General features: G+C 36.2%; 1 protein-coding gene across 5 annotated transcripts in view; it reads right to left on the reverse strand.

The window, feature by feature from the left end:
- The window catches only part of LOC150099108 (protein disulfide-isomerase A5), a 953,872-nt gene that overhangs the window by 18,676 nt on the left and 911,091 nt on the right, over positions 1-24,105 (reverse strand). For 4 of the 5 annotated variants that reach the window (XM_090404751.1, XM_090404750.1, XM_090404753.1 and 1 more), the window contains exon 22: positions 6,189-6,311. In XM_090404751.1, coding sequence (XP_090260877.1) covers positions 6,215-6,311 — 97 coding nt within the window. In that variant the 3' untranslated portion in view covers positions 6,189-6,214. The remainder of the gene's footprint in view (positions 1-6,188; positions 6,312-24,105) is intronic. The other variant, XR_016549469.1, reaches the window with a different exon arrangement.

Raw genomic sequence — 24,105 nt, forward strand, 5'->3', positions numbered from 1 at the left:
TTATGCTATTGACATTGAATCTCATGCTCCTCTTTCTAATCGTTCACTGCAGTGGTGGCAGTGTTTGCTATGTTGCATAAACAAGGTTGACAGACCATAGAAAAGTGGGCACTAATTATTTGATTAACTGCATATACTTCTAACAAAAGGATATGGTACCATCGGCATTCAGTCATTCTACCACAATCATTCTTTCTTATACTTATAGCATAACATTCGAATTCTTTTGGGTTGTCTTGAACCTTACTTACTTAATCCTCCTCTTCTACCTTTATGGTGTCGAAGTTATTCTTGGACCTTGCAAATGCAGCCGTACTCGAGGATAAGGTGGTTAGCCCTATGCCTCCCAGTGTGTTCTATGTCTGTAGATGAGTTGCATTCACAGGGCCGGTTTGCCTGTTCTGGGGAACAAAAAACCAGAGTTTCCAGGTGAAAAAATCCTCTACCTCTGTATGAGATCAGCTAACTCCCTTTCGTTGAAAGAGACCAGAGAAAGATTCCTCACAGGAATCAAACCCAGGTCTTTCTAACCAAAGGGCTTAGTCTATAACGACTGGACTATGGAGGCTCAACATGGATATGCCTTGATCCTAAGTAACTCATTTCTTTTCATACTCTTTGTTACTTGCACAATTCTCAAACTGTGTTTTGTATATTTGATAAATTCACTCACTCTAATTCTTGCAATAATCCTTCTGCAACATTTGCTTATGGATTTCTTGCTTTAATAAGGGTGCATGTCATTTCTCTCACACCATATTTATTCTTAGAATCATAGGGACATATTCAGAAACCACATTATTTAAGCATCTTTCGAAAGTTTCACATGTTGATATGCTGACAAATGAGTAACCACCATGAAATGAAACACAGTATTTTCCTGAGCTTGTTATACTTTTAGCATTGCAGTTCATCATATACAGGGTCCTAACTAGAACATATTTCCTAGGTTAGTCTGGCATTATCTCCATCACCTTCTTGTAGCTTCAATGCAGGCCACTAAATGAGAGCTTCTAGAAAGTGCAGTAAAAGCAATACAGAGCATAGTAAACAATATGTTTATAATCATGAATCATTTTTATTTTTAATGGTAATCCAATGCATGAAAGTTGTAAGCATGAGGAATAGTCACAGGGAGGAAGGAAATGGAATTATACAAGTGCTTAGAGATAATTACCTGAGACAACATTAAATCGGACATGCGGTTTCGGAGCATCAGAGGACTTAGCAGTAACTAATGAAGCCACACTGCCTCCACTTGGGAAAAGTGATCATGTTGAGATTGATAGGTATGCAGAATTTTCTCTTAAGACGTATATGTGGAGTTATAAAGCAGGCGATTATGACCAATGGAGAAGTCAGCTTAGTGCAGTGTCAAACGAAAAGAATTTGGAAGGCGGAGACATCAGCAGTGCACAGGAGTTGTAGGGTGTTTGAAAAAAAAAAGCAGTATCAGATTGTATATCCAGAATCAGGAGGATAAATCAGGTAGTAGGAGTTAGATGGATGAATAGCATCATTAAGAAAGAATTTTAGAAAAAATCGTGGAGGGAATATAGATATGAAGATGATCAGTAAGCTCATGAACAATACAAGATACAGGCAACAAGTGGGACCTGTATGGAAAGGGAGGCCAAAGCTAATTATGAGATGCAGCTAGGTGATGAAGCAAATTTTTTTTCATGTTCTTCCAGATAAAAGGCAGAGTGACTATGGCTAATGACTTTAGTGTCATTTGCCATAGTCACATAGTGCAAGCAGGTATCATCTAGGCAGATATATTCCAGTGCCAGATATGACATTAAGTGATGGACGAACAGCAGTATATGGGAAGCATTTATGATACTGCAGAAACATAAAGCAAATACAGCCATGAGATTAGATGGTAATCATCAGTTATAGTATTACAAGAATATGCTGGGAATTAGCAGATTCTCTGACCAAGATTTTTCATTTAATGTTCTTTATATTTTAGAAATATAGCAAGTGATTTAAGGAAAGATATTCAGTTGTTGGAAGATGGTGCAAAGCAATAGTGAATTTAAATTGATGGAAGTGAACTGCAGGAAATTGGTGAGGCTAGGAATTTGGGGGGTTATTGCAGACAGGGAATTGAAATTTAGAGGAAACACTGAAAAAGTGCCAAAACATCACACTGAATTGTGGCTGCTGAAAAATACACATTGACAAGTAGGGATATAGGGGTTATTATTTCCCCTTTTAAGACCAAATGTCGAGTATCTTGCACAGATCTGATCACCTGGATATCATAGTAATGAAAAGTGGTAAAGAGGATCCAGCGAAGAATGACCAAGATTTTGAGAATTCTACGGAATACAGGCAAACCACAACATATGAACACGTGTTCCTTGAAATGAATTTGTAAGCTGAGTATTCATAAGTACAATTTGTTTTTCATAAGACACTATTATTATCTGAAAACTCCAGGGAGTCAAGTACACATTGAATGTTATTTTTAGCATACTTCTTTCCATGCGATGTTGTGTTGTTATCAGCTTTTTTTTTTAGGAAGTTCTGTTATTCTTCCGTGTATGTTAGGACAGGAAGTAAGCACTGGTCAAAAGCTTTCCTTTTTAGACTCATAGCGATGTCATTCTGAATATGTCTCTCATTTTCCCTCTCATGTTAAAGCTTAATGGAGTAAAACAGTACTGAGAAAGTATTAAAAATAATATTTAATTCTTCTAATATTTCATTACAATCAATCACTGGGACATCATTGGGAGTACAATATGAGACTTGTAACACATACACAGGCAACACTAAACTAAATGAAACATGTGAACAAAAGACTACAGTTCTAACCTGGTGTGGGCACCTATTGGTAGCATAGGATGGAAACTAGGATCTTGAGGTATTAGTGTTTCCATTTATTTGCTCCACTAAAGACCAAATCCCTCCTCTCTCTCAGGTCTTGGAATATATATACAGGGTGGTTCAAAATACCACATACAAATTTTGAGGGGAGGTAGAGAACATCAAAATGAACCATATTCACATAGGAAAGCATGACCAGAAACGCCACCAGAAGGTACTAACAGGGACACAAAGATACAGAAATAACACAAGGCAATAAGTAGTGTAAAAAACTTTATTAGGCTTAACTGAACAGTTCAATAGTAGTTGGATACATAATATGGTAAACGAGGTGCATGTCTGCCATCTCAGTGTTCATAAAACGACGTTGAAAGGTTGAATGAGGAAACCCCAATTGCTCACCTGGACTGCTGACGAACAACGCACCTATCACTTTCAGGTGGCGTTTCCGATCATTCTTTCCTATGTGAATATGGTTGATTTTGATGTTCTCTACCTCCCCTCAAAGTTTGTATGTGGAATTTTGAACCACCCTGTATATATATATAGAGCCTTGTTACTGCAAGTTAGCCCACTATGGACAGATAGGAAGATAGGTCCACATCTGCATGGAAGAACATAAAAAAATTCATCTGCATTCATGACTAAGATCAATCAGCCCTTGCCTGCAAACCATACTTTGGATAAGGCTCATAGAATCAATTAGAAAAAGATAATTCTCTATCACAGGATACTGAAAAGAGAAAGACTGTTTTTAGAATCCAGAGATGCTCTCAGAAATCACCCTAATATATGGTTCCAATAAACTTCAGAAAATATGGGAAACACTAATACCTACAGATCACAGTTTGCATCCTAGGCACCAACAGGTGTATACACAGAGCATCCCACGTAATTCGGACACGTCTTTTGTCCACATGTTTCACTTAGTTTTGTGTGCCTTTGTGTGTGTGTGTTACAAGTCTTCATATTGTATTCCTTCATGATGTCACAGTGACTGAGATTAAATATTGCACGTATATATTAGCCTCCATAGCTCAGTCAGTATAGATGAAGCCCTTTGGTTGGAAAGACCTGGGTTCGATTCCTGTCCGTGATATGAGGAACCTTTATTTGATCTATATATGAATATTAGTAACAACCAATAATTGTATGAGAAATATAAAATGCAGGCCAGCAAGGTGATTCATTTGATTAGGACAGCAAAAGTGCAGTATGAGCAGAAATTAGAAAATCTGGCTAATAAAAATCCTAGAGAGTCTTTGAAATATGTGGCAAGTACAAGGTAAAATGATTATGGCAAAATGACAATGATGATTTATGGTTTTAAAGCTGAAAGGGGAGCAAAGATCAAGTTGCGTAATATCAAAGGTAATAGCAGTACACTAGTCTTCCTTTTGCAGCAGGATTCGAACCCACGACCTGTTGGTTGGAGAGTGGGTACGCTAACTACTTGGCCAACTATAAAATGACGTTAATGAATGAAGATGGTACATTGGTTACTTTTGCAGAGGACATGGTTGAGGTATTCAGTGAACAATTCATAAGGGGGGAGCTTCATCATCAGTGTGAAACCATGAAAAGCTCAAGTGTAGAGGAAATTGGAGCGTAAGACTTAATTATGAGACAGTAGGAGGTGTATGAGGATACACTTCATACATCATGACCTTACATTTATTAACACTGAACTGATACCCATTTTCAAATGCCCACAATTTCAGCCTATTCAAATCATTCTATCATTCTGCAAGTACTACATATCACATATCAGCAGCATTCCTGATTATCCTACTTAATTCTTCATCATTAGCAAATAGCTGCAAGTCATATCCTTCCTAATGTCATTAATGTACAGATTGAATAACAATGGACCAAGGACTGATCTTGGAGGAACACCACTGGTTAATTTGAATCTTGAAGATTTACCCCCCCCATACAACTTTTAGATATCTGCCAGTCAGTCATCCTCTTATCCATGCCAACAGTTTATAATCCAATCGCATATTCTCAAATTTTTGCAAAAATCTTCCATGCTGTATTTTGTCAAAGGCCTTAGCAAAATCCTAAAAGTATCATGGTGTATCTATTTCCTTTGTCTAAGTCAATGATAATATTATTATAGAATTTGAGCACATTAGTAAACCCATGTGGTTCAGTGCAAAGTAGAGATTCTCTGTCACCCATTTCTGAATGCGAGCCCTAACCAACTTTTCCAAATTCTTTACCACCACTCCTGAGATACTGTTTAGTTGAGAGTTGGACACATTGGTCTTTGCACCACTCTTGTGTAATGGGATTACCATACATTCTTTCCCTTCCTGTGGAATCTTCTGTGTTCTGAGACTCAATTTATATAGCCTTGCCAAAGGAATAGCCAACTCAGTTCTTACTGCCAACTTGTTATTCAGTTTGTGTAACAGCTCTAATACTTCCTCCTCATAGACAAGTTTTTTCATACAGTGAAGTGATAGCATTCAGTACAATTTTGCATATACCAGGTTGATAGCTTAGATCTAGAAATTATGAACTTTGTGTTCATAATTTCTTTGTGTTAAAAATGCAAGCTCCAAATTTTGAATTTATTTGACAAATTTTTTGCGTTATTTCTGTCATTTAATCTCTAGCAAAAATTATATAGCTTGACTTAACTATAATTATTCTGTACACTAATATTCACTTTCACCCAGTATTCAACAAATTATTATGTACTCCACAACATTCAATACAAAAAATACAATAGAACATAACTTGTAGTTGGTGTCGTAATATAGACTGCCAACAATGAGTTATCTTGTAGTTGGCAGCCAACTTATTAAAGGGTGAAAAAAACCTATTTGTTTTATATTATTATCATTATTCAGGCCTCCATGGAGTCAAAAGGCTCATCATGGGAGGTCTTTCCTAGGAAACACAAAGTCTATCATACCACATATATATTCATATAAGTTTTATAAAAATATTCTTTGCTTTCACAATAGTGCTTTTTCACAAACAACATTTTCTATAAAGGTAAAACTCTGAAAACACTATATTTGAAATGTTTAGGATTTTACTAAATAATGATAACCTGCAACATGAATAATGGCAATATGAATTGCTTTTTAACTTACCCATTTTTTTTTATTTTTTTTTTATTTTAAAGGTTAGCATTTGAATAGGAACACTAAAGAGCAGCATTACCATTCTTTACTGTAAAACCTAAAAGTTATAATTTATCACTATTTCACAGACTTCTAAATTAAGAATATTATAAAAAGCTATATACATATGGATAATTAAGTAAATTAGGCAAACCTAATTGGATAATTAGGTAAATTTCACAATTTTTCTTAAAATATTTTAATACATACCTCAATACAGATAAATTTAACTATCTTCATAGTTCATCTTTAGATAACAGAGGGGATTTTACAAAGGCAATTAAATTTTCAACATTCCTCTTGTCTTCATATTCTGCCAAATATACACCCTTCCTAATAAACATTAGTGATCAATGAAATCAAGGTAAGAAAGGTGATGTAATAAAGCAGAAGATGGGTGATATGTAAATAGTGCATGTGCATGCTTTAAGTATGACATGATGCTATCCCATTTTCAAAAAGAATGAACCATTACACCACTTCTTAGTATCCCAAGAAATGCCAAAGTCTGCTGATGGAAAAGGATGCACATGCCTATACACTCAACCATAAATAGCATATTATTATTATTATTATTACGCAAGACCCCATGGAGTCAAAGACTCATCTAGGAAGTCCTTTTATCATACACACAGCTCATCACACTATGCTTTAAACACACTCAAATTCTCTGCAGACACCACACTCTCAGGCAAGGCATTCCAATCATTCACAACTCTGCATGAAAAAACCTGCTCCCCCCCCCCTACTCACACCCTCTTTATACAGTTTCCAGGGATGACTTCTGGTTCTCCCACTATTTTCTGTAAAACCTCTCCAGCACTGATCCTATAACAACAACCCCTTAATATAAATTGACAACTTCTGTAGAGAAAAATAAAATAAAATAAAATAAAGCAGCTGCAGACTATGCATTATTATTATTATTATTATATGAGTGTCATGTAATTGAAAACTTTCTCCAGACAGAAAAAAATTAAAAAAAAAAAAAAAAACAATAAATAAAAAAAAATAAATAAAGGGGGCTACAGACTATGCATTATTATTATTATATGGGTATCTCCATGGAGTTAGAAGACTCATCATGGGAAATTAAAGATACCAAGAAATTATATACTTGGTTTAATCGATTATCCAATTGTAAGCAAACAAAGTTTGTACCTGAAGTATCTTTCAGGATTGGTGCAACTAGTGGCAAAGGTGGTATGAGTTCACATCACTAGCCTTAGTATCCCATAATGCAAAGCACATCTCCTTGCAGACATGTATAATGCTATGCATTATGGGAAGGGTCACTACCCAGATTGGTTTTGACCTCTACTGAGGTCTCATCAGTGAGAGCCAGACCCAGAGGTTGGATATCAAGGTTGAAGTAATGCAGAAGTCATATTTTCCTATATGAGTTACCAAAAGGTGTCACACCTTATTATTAAAAAACTATGGATTAGAGATAGATAGTTGGTGAAATTTTTTCACTTGGTTATATTATAAATTAAAGATACCAAGAACACCTCAATAAAGGTCGAAACCAGTCTGGGTAGTGACTCTTCCCATAATGCATAGCATTATACATGTCTGCAAGGAGATGTGCTTTGCATTATGGGATACTATGGCCAGTGATGTGAACTCATACCACCTACGAGTTGCCCCAGTCCTGAAAGATACTTCAGGCGCAAACTTTGTTTGCTTACATAGTATATATTTAGTTTAATCCTTTATCCAAGTGTAAGCAAACAAAGTTTGCTCCTGAAGTGTCTTCAGGACTGAGGCAACTCGTGGCAAAGGTGGACTGAGTTCTCATCACTTTCCTTAGTATCCCATGATGCAAAGCACATCTCCTTGCAGACATGTATAATACTATGCATTATGGGAAGGGTCACTACTATCGACCTTTACTGAGGTCGAAACTGAAGCTCCCACTGAAGAGACCTCAATGAAGATCAAAACCAGTCTGGGTAGTGACCCTCCCATAATGCATAGCATTATACATGTTCGTAAGGAGATGTGCTTTGCATTATAGGATACTAAGGAAAGTGATGAGAACTCAGTCCACCTTTGCCATGAATCCCCAGTCCTGAAGATACTCCAGGTGCAAACTTTGTTTGCTTACACTTGGATAAAGGATTAAACTAAATATATAATTTATAGTCTAACCAAGTTGAAAATAACTTCCAACTCTTTGTTTGCTTACACTTGGATAATGGATTAAACCGAGTATATAATTTCTTGGTATCTTTAATTTATAATATAACCAAGTGAAAAACTTTCAACAACTCATCAGGGGAGGCCCACACTAATCTATATACATGATATCTATCATATCTCTCCTTAAAATCACTCAATATCAGGGCACTCACTATTACTTATGCCAATCTATTCAACCCATTCACCACTCTCCAAGAAAAAACATCTAGTCTGCATACACTTCATAACCACACTCTTATACAACTTCCATGAAACAACACTTCCACAATGTTCCAAAAAATGCCTCACAGAAAAATTACATAAAACATTCCCTTTTTCTCCTTGAAGGTTCACATGGTTAATCTCTTCCTATACCAAGGATATCCAAAGAAAATAATCCATATACTTAAAATTCTACTTGATGTACCTATTTTCTGAAACTGCCGTTAAATTTTTACTGTTCAAATGGAACAATTAATATCTGTAAAATATTTCTCCTTCTATATGAGAACCTTCATGTATCAAGTTGCAGAGTTACTTTAATTTCTTACGCAACTATTATTCCAGTTACATTTGTAATGCAACAGCTAATAACTTTTAAAACATCTTTCTTTGTTTATGAAAGACTAAGTATGAATGGAATTTTTTTCTAACTTGTTCTAAAAATTCTTCCATATCATGCATTGTATAACTCTCAGCTGTTTACAAGTTACTGTATTCTTTTTACTCGTGCACATAATATTTTCAGTTTCTGTTTAGTAAATAAAGTGAGACAAGTCACTGCTATTATGTGTTATCTTCATAGCACTTTTCTCAAAAGTGGTAAAAACTCACAATAGTGAAATAAGTACACTTTTTAACTTAAATATATTATAAATAAGCACTGCCTGTATACACATCATATTCTTTCTGTTATGATGGGACACCTCAAAGGAGCCCAAGGAATCATCGTGGAAGGATCCTCTACTCCAGTATTTAATTCTTTAACTACACACAACAACTTCATCAACACCATCTATTGCCAACTACAACCACCAACAACAGTATTTTTTGTCTATAAATTGTGTATGTTCTCATGGCTGATTTGCCTGCATGTATATTATATATATATTGCATTAACAATACACAAGTATTTAAAATAAAAATTACAATTCATTTTGTGCTTTTCTCACAATATAAATACACTAACAACAGAAATTGGTCATTTGAAACAAAATATTTAAGTTTATAAATATTTAACGGGTGTTCAACCTGTAGATCGCAGAGTGATTTTTGGTCGAACTCTTGTGTATTCCTCCATACTTACAAATTTAATTAAAACAGAAAACATAATATTTTATTTACCATTATTTTGTATTATTTTTAATTCGCTTTAAGTGTATTGTTTATTTATTTTTCGTTAAAATTGTCAAATCAGTAATTTTCTTATAAGTCCGGGTAAATGAATTAATATGGATCAGTGGAAGTCAAACAGTGAGACGAGTGAATACGATTATAAGCAAAGTGTAAAAACTTGATTGTAACTTAAATATTAAATATTCCAAAGCACATTACATCGATTTTTTAATTAGATTAAGTCCCATGTAAATATTGTAAAAAAATAAACTTTGTTTGTCTCGGTATAGTTTGTATTAGACGTTTTTGTAAATAACTCTTTCAAAGCTAACTGTATATATACACTGCTTTAATAAGAATATGTTATAATGTTAAAAATGGCAGCATTAGAAAGATTGTTATTGAAACTTGTATGTATGAGAAAGGTTTGTAGGCTCTAAGTGTAAACATCTCCGAAGTTAGTCAGAAAGAGTTCAAACTTTCCGATGGCCGGCAACTTACAATCAAAAGAAAGCAGAGGAGAACAAAAGGCATGCCGAACTTGGAACTTAAGATGAAAGACTCATACCGATTCTTTGGGGGTTACCAAACTTCATGCGAGGTCTCAGAGGAGGCCTAATCAAAAGGGACTGAAGCAAGCAGAAGGGGTCCTGGTTCCAGAATTGCTGTCAGAGAGGAGGCCGCCTGGTGCAGAGTTACCGTCAGAGAGACTGCCCGAATTCACGTTGCTTGAGAGAGGAGTTTCCTGCTTCCAGAAAGGAGCTTTTCGGTTCGAGACATCGCTAAAGAGAGACTACTTCTAAGCCACGGACAAGGTTTCACATCGCCGAAAGGAAGAGTTCCAATTGCCGGAGAAAAGTTTCCAGGCAATATTAATGTCAGACATTCACCAGTGTGTTGTGTTTTCATTACAATTTGATGAATCAAACGACTTCACTGATATTACTCAGTTAATGGTATTTCGAGATTATTCAAGTAAAGAAGAACTTTTGAAAATTATACCATTATTGGGAAGGACTAGGGGAGAAGACATTTTTTCGGCATTTGATGAATTTGTGAAACAACACAAACCTCCGCTTTTTAAACTTGTGTCTATTACTACTGATGTTGCTCCTGTAATGATAGGTAATAAATCAGGCTTCATTTCATTATGTAAAAATGAAGACAAATATCCAGATTTTTAACGTACCCACTGTATTATTCACCAACAAGTACTGTGTAGTAAAAGATTAAACACAAAAGATGTTTTGGATATTATCTTTAAAATTGTAAATTCTGTTTGAGGAAAAGCCCAGCAACGGTGGTTACTTAAATTACAGGCAGATGATGACAGGGAACTTCTGTTGTACAATAATGTTCGTTGGCTCAGCAGAAATCAATTTTTAGAAAGATATATTGTATTAATTAACGATATAAAAATTTTTCTTGATGAAAAAGGAGATATTTATCCACAATTGAGTGATAAAAGAGGGTTGTTACACTTATCATTTTTAGTAGATTTCTGTACGAAATTAAGCAATTTAAATTTAGAGTTACAAGGTAGAGATAAAAATTTAATCGACATGTTAAGTTCAATAAAGACTTTCCAACAATACTTACTTGTATTAAAGAAAAATATAAATGACCACAAATTTAGACATCTCCCATATTTATTAAAATTTTTTGAACCAAATCAAGAAATGCTTCACTATGATTTAAAAGAATTTATTCATGAAATAGAATTAGTTGAGAAAAAAAATTAATTCAAGATTTAAAGATTTTAATAAAACTGAAATGATTGTATCTTTTATCAATAATCCATTTCAAGAAAACTTGAACATCACAGAAATTTCAAATAAAATTAGTGGGCTGTTTGATGTAAACCAAGTAGAACTCGAGATAATAAACATCCAGAATAGTTTACATTTAAAATCAATATTTGGAAGTATGCACATGAAATATTCCCAATATTAACTGATATTGCACGAAAAATTCTGTCGTGTTTCAGATCGACACACTTGTCAGAATCAGCTTTTATTATTATTATTATTATTATTAAACAAGACCTCATGGAGTCAAAGACTCATCTAGGAGGTCCTTTTATCTCACACACATCTCATCATACCGCGTCTTAAACACATTCAAACTCCTTGCAGACACCACACTCTCAGGCAAGGCATTCCAATCACTCACAACTCTGCACAAAAAAAACCTGCCTCTCACTCCCCTATTCACACATTTTTCAAATATGACCATCATAAAAAATCAATTAAGAAGCCAAATTACAAATGATCATTTGAATGACTGTCTGCGATTGACCACTTTTTCATATCAACTTGATTATGAAAATATTGCGAGGTCCAAACAATGCCAAATTTCACATTAACTTTTTTTTTTTTAATCGACCAGTATTTCCTGTAATTTGTGAGTGTGTAATCAATCTGTTGTTTTTTCTAGCTTTGGTTTTCCAAAATAGAAAAATAAATATTTTATTCCAATATATTTGTTTTTGTTTTGTTGTATTAAAATAATTAAAAGTGATAAATAAATTTTTAAATACACAAATAAAGTTTTTAGTTGTGTATTTTTTTTAGTTGTTTATTTGTGCGTAATCAGGTATCAGGTTGGGGGAATGTGATCTATATAAGAGTGTAGATCGGCGAATAACTTTTTATAGAAAAGTAGCTTGCGTAGTAAAAAAGGTTGAACACCACTGGTCCACACCACAGGTGGCCAACAGCAGGCGGCCTATAATGTGATATTGTGCAGCCCACGGCAGGATAAAAACTATATTAAATTATATGTATTATCAATTTAGCTATTAATTTTTACCGCAGATTTTCTGATTGATATACTAGTTATATTCATTATTTCTGATGACAGAAACAATTTATGTTCTCAACACGGAATCAAAAGTGCTTTAAAAAGATTACTCAATTTATAAAATCTACTGCTTCTCTGTGCGAGTTGTAGTAGTGGGAGTGGTAGGTTTCTATGCGCTTCAGAGTAACGCATCATTGAAAGTCACTTGCTCTGCTCTGGTAACAGTGATCTGTTTCAGATACTCAGTTTCAAGTATTTTATCAAGTATCTTCCAGTGGTAAAATGATTTAACAAATATAGTAATTCAATACATATAACTATTGCCTTGAAAAAATGCAGAGTTTATTTTTATTTAAGTTCTGTCTAAAAGCGTGCGGCCCGTGACGCTACCACTCATCATATATTGGCCCTCGTATAGAATGAAGTTGGCCACACCTGGTCTACACCATCGGTTCCCAATAGGTGGTACATGCCAGGCCGTTCAGGGGTACACGAAAAATAATCAGTGAATGGGTTTAAAAGGGTACACAAGTGGAAAAAGGTTGGGAACCACTCGTCTACACCACTATGTGCTACCATTGCTGTTTTCAGTGTTGTGCTTGAAAACGACAACAGTATTCTTTTCATAGTGCAGGGAAGTTATTAAATTATAATTTTGTAATGAAACAAGTAGAATTATAACATTCTCCATTTCACAGGATTTAACACTGAGGTAAGTAAGTTTGATTAATCATTTCTGCAATGAGAATTACAGCAGTAGCCAAAGAATATATAATATCTGAAAATGCAACTATGACATACAGAAAGAAAGAAACATTTTAGTAACAACTTTATATAAAAAAAGTATGATTATTCATTCTTGCAAAGTAAATTACAGTAGTCACTTTGGTTTCTCTCATAATACCAATGTTTGTTTATATACAGTAGCCAAAAAACAAAAATAATATCTAAAAACATCTTATCTGCAACATACAGAAAGAAAGAAAGAAAGAAAGAAAGAAACATTAAATTAACAACTTTATAAAATGATACTGTATTATTAATATCTTAACTTTCATTTAATTCATTTTTTTATTTTTAATTTATATGATATCTGAATATTAATACAGATATCTTAGAGTGTTATATGGATGAGTGGAAATTCTATGATCATATAATATCATGGAATCCTGAGAGTGGAAGTGAAATCTTGAGGCATTCTACTAGTCACTTTATGAGTAGTAGAATGCCTCAAGACCCTGTACTAGGGACACAGGGAGGGAGGGGGACAATTTACTAATGATGCATTGACAGAATTATATGCAAAATAGTAACCCCCACAATACTCTCTACTGCCTGTCTGTCTGTCTGTCCCATCCCCATCATTCATGCCAGCTTCATACCTGCAGAGTCTTATACAACAGAATGATAACCATTTTATCTCTGCAGGTCAGTGTCCTTCTTATTATTGCAGCAATCCTCTGTGTTACCTTCACTACCTTTGCAATATGTCCCCTAAATTTCAGTTCTCTATCAATCATCAACCCCAGATCTCTTGTCTTCCTTACTTCCTCCAGTTTAACTCCTCTCATAGAGTATGCAGCATTCCATCAATGTGTCCCAAACCTCAAGACCTTACATTTTGCTTTTAAGGGAACTAACTATTGTTATTTGGCTGCTTATAAAAGTCTTGTAATGGGGCAGGTTCATAGGGAGTGGAAGGAGTGTAAGATAGTATCACTGCATAAGGGTAGGGGTAGAATGGAAATATCAAACTATAAAAGCCTGTCTGTATTTCTTCTGTATTTGTTAAGATTTTGGAAAAATTAGTAAGAAGTCATATACAGAATTGGACAGATGAGGGTAATAGTATTTATGCAGGCCAGCATGGATTTGTTGAAGGCACTTTTGTTTTAATAATCTGGTTACCTTTTACAACAGAGTAACAAGAGCAGCAGATTAAGGCAAACAGTGTCATTTTCTTGGATTTTTCCAAAGCATGATAGGGTGCCACACGATAAGTTGATTTTTAAGTTGCATGATATGGATTTGGATATCAGGTTAGTGGATTTGATTAGTGATTGGCTCTCTGATAGACATCAAAGAGTTTCAAGTAATTATCCCTTAGTAATTGTATAAATTCCATTTCCATCTTGCATGTGCCCTATCCTCCTTCTAATCCATGTCCCCATAGTTAAAATTCCCATTATCATTGCTCATTCTCCACTCATTGTGATAATCTGCCAATGAATGGCATTCACATCTTTCTGTGGACCCCCCCCCTCCCAGTCCACAGAAGAAACCAACAATTTCACACCAGACAGCCTCAAAATGACCATCTCCTCCAAGTCTAAAATCCTCCTTAACTTCTATTTTTGTTAATTGAAATGCTTCAGCTATTATAAGCAATATCTTTCTTCCTGTCATGTTCCCTCTATCCACCACAAAAGTATACATTCTATCTGTATAACTATATCATTTTATATGGCTTAAGAAGCAACAGCAACAAGGGGAGAATGTTAGTAGTGTATTGAAAGTGCTCAGGGATCGTTTGAGACAAGCAGTATCAGAGTACATACCCACAGTCAAGATGATAAACCAAGTAGGGTTCAAGTGGATGAGCAGGGATATAATGTGGTAGCTGGGGGGGAAAAATCAGGGAGGGTATATAAACAAAAAGGTGATCAGCATACTCATCAGCAGTACAAAGCACGACAAAAAAATAAAAAAGCATATTCCAAGACAGAAATCTCCAACTATAGGCCAGAATAGAATAGAATACAGGATTGGGTTGATGGACATAGCATTCTTTATGATAGTCAGCATGAATTTGTAAAGGATAGTTCCTGTTTTACTAATTTACTTGCATTTTATGATAAGATGACAAGTTTGTTAGATAAGGAAGAATCATATACAATAATATTCTTAGACTTTGTAAAAGCATTTGATAGATTACCACAGGATAAGTTGGTGTATGAGCTGCAGAGGATGGGAATAGATAATATATTGGTTAGATGGATCAGAGATTCTCTCTCTCTCTCTCTGACTGATACCAGCAGTTGAGTATTCAAAAAGGAGAGTAACCAGTGGCAAGCCCCAGGGTTCTGTTCTTGAGCCCCTGCTGTTTAACTTGTTTGTAAACAATATATCACGTGGACTGACTGGGAATCTTCAGTTATTTGCTGATGATGCAAAGTTAGGAAGAAAGATTACAGGAAGAACTGCTGATGTTAATTCCCTTCAGAAGATTTGAATAGACTTTTTATTTGGACAAAAAAGTGGGGTTATAGTTTTAATATCAATAGGTGCAATGTGTTGCATTTTGGAGTGCAGAAATATAAGGCTGTGTACTATATCGATGGTGGCATACTGCAGGAAGTGGATGAGATTAGAGATTTGGGAGTGATGGTTGACATCAGACTGAAGTTTAGAGGGCATATTGCTAGTGTTGCCAAGGCACATCATAGTTTTGCTATGATAAGAAGTACTCTAACATGTAAGGATAAGGAAGTGGTTGTGCCACTGTATAAGGCACTAGTCAGACCACACTTGGACTATTGTGCTCAGATCTGGTCACCTGGTTTTCAATGTGATGTGAAGACATTGGAGAGGGTCCAGTGACGAGTGACTAAGACAATGTCAGGACTTTGGAATGCTGGTTATGGAGAGGTTGAAGAAATGTGGATTGCAGAGTTTGGTGAATAGGAGGAAGAGCCATGATATGATAGAGACATTTAAGTTAGTGAGAGGATTTTATCAGATTAATCCAGAAGGGATCATAAAATAAGTAGATGGTGAGAGGGAAAGAACCAGAGATCATTCCTGGAAGTTGTGTAAAAGTGTGGTGAGGAGGAGGTGTGAGGTACAGATTTTTTACATGGAGAATTGTCAGTGAATGGAATGCATTACCAGAATGTGTTGTTAATTCAAGGAGTGCTAAAAATTTTAAGATTCTATATGATAAATACGTTGTCAGTTGAATAAATTTCCCACAATGAGTCTGCTAACTCCATGGAGGATGTAATTATGATAATTATAAAGTGCAAACACGAAGGGTGACTGCTATGGTAAGAAAGGCTAAATCAGATAATGAGAGAAATTCACTTAAGCAGGCCAAAGAAAATCCAAATTTTTTTTTTATTTTATTTGTTGTGTAGCAAGTAAGAGGAAGACCAACTAAGGAAGGATGACTTCAATCAATGCTGATGGGAGGAAGTTACAGATGCAAAACAAACAGTTGAGTTGCTGAGTGGTTGCTGTGCAAAGGTGTATCATTCAGGTGGAATATATGAAGTTACTGATATGAAAAAGCGTGCCCGGTGAATTGCATCCTATCAGCATATCAAAAAATATCAACATGAATACAGCAGTATGAATGGATGTATGTTGGCCTGTACATTACAAGAACGAACAAGAGAAATGGCAATGCCTATGACAAAGTTGTTTAAGCCTTAGCTCTAGTAAGGCTCCAAAGAGTGAAAAGAGAGTAAGATAGTTCTATTATATAAAGGTGACTCCAAGACAGAAGTAGCAAATTACAAACCAATTAATATCTGAGGAGTGGTGGTTAAAGTATTGGAAAGTTGGTTTAAGATAAAATCCAGCAGTGGGTGGATAGGAATATGAAACTATTACTATTATTTACACAGGTACTCCGCAGAGTAAAAAAGAGTTTCTGTGGGACAACTATACTATCCACTAACATAATACTATCATAGAAATCCTTAGAATTATTCACTGTTGAGGTGCTCACAACAACCTTTGGCAATCCATTCCATTCATTCACCACTTTCGAAGTAAAGAACCTAGTCTGCACAGCATTGCTAACCACACTCTTAGACCACTTCCACGTGTGATCTCTTGCTTTTCTCCCTATTCCACATGTATTCAAATATTTATTTTGTGTCAATATTATAGAGTCCCTTTACTTACAAGTTTCAATCATATCCCTTCTCCTTTGCCTGTCAGCTAAACTCTGCAGCCCACACACCTTCAATATATCCTCATAGGGAATACAGTCCACTCACAAGCTTGGTGACTTGTCTCTGAATCCACCTTCTGATCCCAAAAAATGCAGATAACCTAATCTGTGTGCAGTAGTCAACATGTGGCCAAATCATAGCCTTATAAAGAGGGATAACAATCTCCCTATCTTTACTTGTTAATGTGCTCTTAGCATCCAAGTAAACCTCTGAGTTATTTTCTCATCTTTGCAATATATCCTCTGAATTTCAAATCTCTCAACCATCACCCCCAGATCTCCAGCCTTGTCAATTTCCTGTAATCTCATACCATCAATATGATACAAATATGTAACCCTTCCATTCCAAAGTGCATTAGGTTGTAATTTACAACATTCTCCCTTTGCACACACCGCAATTTATTTAAGTCATCCTGCAAGATATCTATATCACCTTTATCAACTATTGCCCTCCCTAGTTTTGTATTATCAGCAAACTGAATATCCCACTCTAATCATCCGCTATATAACTGATGTACAAAATTACAGAGTAGTGATTCTTGCACAGAGCCAAGAGACTCCACTAGTCACCCTCACAATTGCCACGATTCCACTCCACCACACATAGTTTTGTATTATCAGCAAACTGAATATCCCACTCTAATCATCTGCTATATAACTGATGTGCAAAATTATAGAGTAGTGATTCTTGCACAGAGCCAAGAGACTCCACTAGTCACCCTCACAATTGCCTCAATTCCACTCCACCACACATACACTATGATGTCTGTTTATCAGCTCCTCCATCTATGGAGGAGCTGATAAACTCCACTAACCTCATATCCATTCCCATTTGCTCTGACTTATGTAATAATTTTCCATATGGTATTCTGTCAAATGCCTTTGTAATGTCCAGCAGTGTCATAGCACAGCCATTTCCTTTATCCATTTCAATTGTCACTTTATTGTGAATGAATGTGTGAATATGTGAATGAATTACTATGGCCTTTTACAAAACCATGCTGCTCCCCTATAGAATATCACATTCCTATCTACCCATTCCTGAATTTTACTTTTAACCAACTTTTCCAATACTTTAACCACAACTCCAGAGATACTGAATGATCTAATTTGCGACTTCTGTCTTGGAGCCACCTTTTGTAATGGAACTATCTTAACCTCTTTCCACTCCCTTGGAACTTTGCAAGAGCTGAGGCTTAGATTAAACAACTTTGTCAGAGGCACTGCCAGGACCTCTTCACAGCGAGAAGGTCACTGCATGGGGTGTGGTTTCCAGTCATGATATAATCGGGTCCAACTTGTTTTAACAATATGCTAGCCTTTTATAATAAAGTTACAAGAACATTAGATGAGGGAAAGGCATATACTGCAATTTTCTTAGACTTAGCAAAGGCATTTGACAGGGTGCCACATGATAAGCTGATATTTAAGTTGCAGCACATGGGTCTGGATGTCAGATTGGTCAACTGGATTCAGGATTGGCTGTCTGATAGGTATCAGAGAGTTGTGTATGGTGGAGCAGTTTCAAGGAGGCAGAAGGTTACAAGTGGAGTCCCACATGGCTCAGTACTTGGACCTATATTGTTTAACCTTTATATCAATGATTTGCCAGTGGATTGGAAGGGGATATTCAGTTGTTTGCAGATGATGCAAAGCTGGGAAGGATTATTAGTAATAGTGCAGATGTGGTAGCCCTGCAAGAGGATTTAAATAAGCTAGATAGATGGGCAAATGAATGGGGGTTTCAGTTTAATGCAGCAAAATGTAAGGTATTGAGGTTTGGGAAACATCGATAGGATGCTGCATACTCTATGGGAGGAGTTATACTGGAGGAAGTAGGGAGACAAGAGATCTGGGGTTGATGATTGATAGAAACCTGAAGTTTAGAGGACATATTGCAAAGGTGGTAAAGGTAACACAGAGGATTGCTGCAATTATGAGAAGGACACTGACCTGCAGAGATAAGAGGGTTATCATTCCGTTGTATAAGTCTCTGATCAGACCACACTTGGACTATTGTTCCCAGATTTGGTCCCCAGGATTTGAAGGGTATAAATTAACTGTCGGAAGGGTACAGAGGCATATAACAAAGATGGTTTCAGGGCTGTACAATGTTAGTTATGAGGATTGGCTGAGGGAATGTGGACTGCAGAGTTTGGTGGATAGAAGGAGAGGTGATATGATTGAGACTTTTAAACTGTTGATTGACACTGTCGAGTTCTTTAGCTTGGTTGAACAGCGAGAAGGAGTGATGACAAGAGGCCATCCCTGGAAGTTACGAAAGGAAACTGTGAGCAAAAGGGTAAGGAGTGGTTTCTTTGCATGGAGGGTGGTTGAACCGTGGAATGCATTGCCTGATGGAGTGGTGGGAGCGAGAACGGTCAATGAGTTTAAAGAGTGGTATGATAGACTTTGTGTTTCTTAGGGGGAACCTCCCCTCGATGAGTCTTGACAGACTTTATGTTCTTAGGAAGGACCTCCAACGATGAGTCTTTTGACTCCATGGAGGCCTGAATAATAATAATAAGAAGAATAGTAATAATTTCAGTGAAGAGGGTGGTGTAACCGTGATCCTGAATCTGCATTCAAGGTGATATTAGGATTTGTATGCCATGCAAAAAAAAAAAAAAAAAAAAAAAAAAAAACATTCCATTTCGTGCACAAGTATTCCAACAGGACAGAGCAACCTGTCACACATCACATGGCTCTAGAGCAGTATTTCCCAACATTTTTCGGATCTTACTCCACTTCAACGCCTCAAAGATTTTGATGTCCCCCCTTGCCGACAATGGTGAGTGTTTTGAGTATATCAGTGATGACGTGACGAATGCAACATCATTTTCTAATTGACCCACAAAATATTCAAATTGCCCCCATTTGGGGCGTATGCCCCACGTTGGGAAACACTGCTCTAGAGCTTATTTATTAGAATACTTCCCCAGGAGGCTCACTTCAAGGTTCACAAAATTCATGCACCCTTCACATTCTCTTGACCTCACATCACTTTAGGACTTAGTTTGGGGTATGATGAAGAAATGGGTATTCCACCATGATTCCCCTTCAAACCTTGATGATCTAAGGAATAAAATTACAGGATATGTCCCAACCTTTCTTCAAGCTGAACTTTTGCATGAGCTACGAAACCTGTCATGAAAGACAAGGTCCCCATTTCAAGCACATAATCTATTGTTGTTAATGCTTTATTTGTCTGCGTGGTTAGCCTAGTGGTTTTGCGCTTTGCAACCATATGCCTGGGGAAGAAGTGTCCTGGGTTCGATTCCCGTCGCGATGTGAAGAGCTTAAGGATATTCCTCAGCCATAGCCAATTTAGCTGATCTTGGGCGTGGACAGCATTTGTTAAAGGGTGCTCTTGTTTTAGTAATGTGATGGCCTTCTATAATAAAGTGATGAGTGGTTGATGAAAGAAAGGCATATTTTGCCATTTTGTTGGATTTTACCAAGGTATTTAACAGGTATTTAACATGATAAGCTGATATTTAAATTGTTATGATAGGTTTCACGGTATAAAAGAACACAGATGGTTAAGCAAATAACTATTTATTAACTTAAAAGCTAATATTTCGCTGGTCTTATATCCCATAAATCCCCTCTATCTACCACAGAAGACTACAACAAAACAATCACCATCCCATACATTAAAGGCACATCTGAAAAGATATCTAGGGTGCTTAACAAACACCAATTACGCACAGTATTTAAACCTTATAAAAAATTAGCAACTCTCATCCGTTCACCCAAGGACAAATGCACTCCTTTATCACATCCTGGTGTCTATGAAGTGCCCTGTTCTTGCCATCAAGCCTACTACGGACAGACAGGAAGAAATGTGGACATCCACCTCAGTGAACACAAAAAATATATCCGACACTTTCGCTATGGTAAGTCGGGTCTGGCAGACCATGCTCTGGATACCCCTGCACACAATTGGAAAGAAACAAAAGTAATGCACAGAAGCTTCTACAAGTCAGAGAGGTTGTTCCTGGAATCAACAGAAGCCTTGAAACATACCCCAAACCTTAACAAGTATGGCTGTATAAATCTACCAAAGATTTGGGAGACAGTCATCCTAAGACCAAATTAATATTTATTACTTTTATTTTTTATCATTTGGACTACTATTTCAAAACTTAGAATTTTTTTTTTTTTTTTTAACCTAGATGGCACCATATTAGGACTTTAGTCTTGTGTCGCACGCTGCAATCACTTATACTGTCCCCACTGTTACACCAGATTGGGGTTGTCTTGCCTTTGTAACAAACTTTGTGTTGTGTGCTCTGAAGATGCTGGATATAAGACCAGTGAAATATTAGCTTTTAAGTTAATAAATAGTTATTTACTTAACCATCTGTGTTCTTTTATACCGTGAAACCTATCATAACATGTCTGACGAACACATAAGTCTATCCATGCGTATGATATTTAAATTGCAGCACATGAGTTTAGATTTTAAGTTAGTGAACTGGATTTGGGATTGGCTAGCTGATAGGTATCAGAGAGTTGTGTATGGGGGAGCAGTATCAAGGAGGCAGAAGGTTACAAGTAGGATCTGTATTGTTTAACCTTTATATCAAATGACATTGTCAATGGACTGCAGGGGGATATTCAGTTGTTTGCAGATGATGTGAAGCTGGGAAGGATTATTAGTAATAGTGCAGATGTGTTAGTCTGCAAGAGGATTTATATAAACAGATGGGCAAATGAATGTAGGAGTCAGTTTAATGAAGCAAAATGTAGTTTGAAGTTTATCCAGTATGCAGCCTCCCATTGGGATACACCAATGGGAGGCTGCATACTACGTTGAAGGAAGGGTACTGGAGGAAGTGGGGGCAGCAAGGGATCTGGGGATGACTGACAGAAACCTGAAATTCAGGGAACATATTGCAAAGGTGGTGAAGGTAACCCAGAAGATTGCTGCAGTACTGAGAAGGACACTGACCTGCAGAGATAAAAGAGTGGTCATTCCACTGTATAAAGCTCTGATCAGACCACACTTGGACTATTGTATGCAAATTTGCACACAATAGTCCAAGTGTGATCTATTGTGTGTATTAACTACAGAAAGTGCAGAGATAGAAAATAAGAATGGCATCAGGACTGTACAATGTTAGTTATGCAGACAGGTTGAGGGAATGTGGGCTGCAGAGTTTGGTGAACAGAAAAAGGAGAGGTGATATGATCGAAACTTTTAAACTGATGAGAGGTAGTTAGAGAGTTGACAGTGGGGACTTCTTTCGTTTGGTGAAACAGGGGGAAGGAGCGAGGACAAAGGATCATCCCTGGAAGTTATGAAAGGAAGTTGTGAGCAAGAGGGTGAGGAGTGGTTTCTTTGAATGAAGGGTGGTTGAACTGCAGAATGCAATACCTGGAAGGTCAATGAGTGGTATGATAGATTGTGTTTTCTAGGATGGTCCTTCTACAGTGAGTCTTGTGATTCCATGAAGGCCTGAATCATAATAATATTAATAATAATAATATACACAGGCAAGTAAACATATACCAAACAGATATCATCTATATTTAGGTGAGGCTGATACAGAGCAACCCATCATGATGGAACAATCATGGAATGCTTTAAAGTGTGGAAAGAATAATATAAGTCTGAAGAAGATTGCAGATTAGCCACAAAAAATCAGGAGCACAGTTTTATAAGGTCATATTGGATATGTTCAATGATATTTTAACTACAGAAAAAATCCTAGTGCAGTGGCATAAATCCTTATCATCTTATTACATAACAAGGGAAACAGAGATGATATCAGTAACTATAGGACAATCAGTTTGCTATCACAACTGAACGAAATGTTTATATCTATTATGAGTTGGATGTGGCTATAGGTCACAGAATGTGGTGGTATAGAGGATTAATAAAGAACTCTGGAGAAATTAAGTGCTATTTTGCATAATAAATAGTAATATTGCTTGAATTTTAGTATACTGTTGTCTATTCTATTTTTGATACTTTAGTGTGTCTAAGTGATTATTGGGGAACTGTTACTGACTTTATTAACTGAAATTTTGAATCTTGTCTTCTTTGAACCGAACACAAAGGCAGTACTCACAATATCGACTGGTGTTGACTAGGAAAGGGATGTGAAAATCAAAAGCTGTTAACAATGTAGATTTTTCAAAAATGGTTTAATGTTGTGAGAGTAACATACATGTGTGGCAGAATGTGTATGTGGAGAAGCTGAGCAGGAAACAAGAGAAAGTATAGTTTCTAGAAAGTATGACATTTTGCTAGACTACGAGTTAATAAATGCAAAACAGACTGAAGGAATGAAAATGAAAGTAAGTTAAATGAAATAAAGTGCACATGAAAGTAATGGAATCAGAACAAAAGCTAGTGAGACTGAGGGAGTAAAAGAACACAAGATTAAAGAAGCAAATAAATGAGGAAGCTGAAGGAAAATGCAGCAGAATAAGAGGCAGCGAGAATATGGAAGTGACAGAGAGTGAAACTGCCAGAATGAAAGATTTCAGGAAAGAGTTATTCAAAATAAAAAAAATTGAAATGAGAAATATCGGGAGTGATATTAGATGTTTAGTGTAAACAAATAAAAATGTGCAAAAGAATAGAATAAAAGAAAAAAGGGTAAAAGAGGTGGTGAATGATTCAAGAGAAGAAAAGTACAGAGATTCCATTATTAGAGGACAGGTTAATGATAGAGTCCATAAGGTCTGCTGTCCAGAATGAGAAGATAATTCATGCTTTGGATATGAGGAGGAGGAGGAAACGAGAACAGAATTAGCGAAGGTAATGAGGGCAAATGATTTAAGTGGACATTAAAAGAATGTAAGGGTGAATATCAGGAGGTTATTGAGTAA

Source organism: Typopeltis vanoorti, chromosome 15 (assembly GCF_054136105.1).
Source record: "Typopeltis vanoorti isolate ZY-2024b chromosome 15, IOZ_Tvanoo_1.0, whole genome shotgun sequence".
NCBI lineage: Eukaryota > Metazoa > Arthropoda > Arachnida > Uropygi > Thelyphonidae > Typopeltis > Typopeltis vanoorti.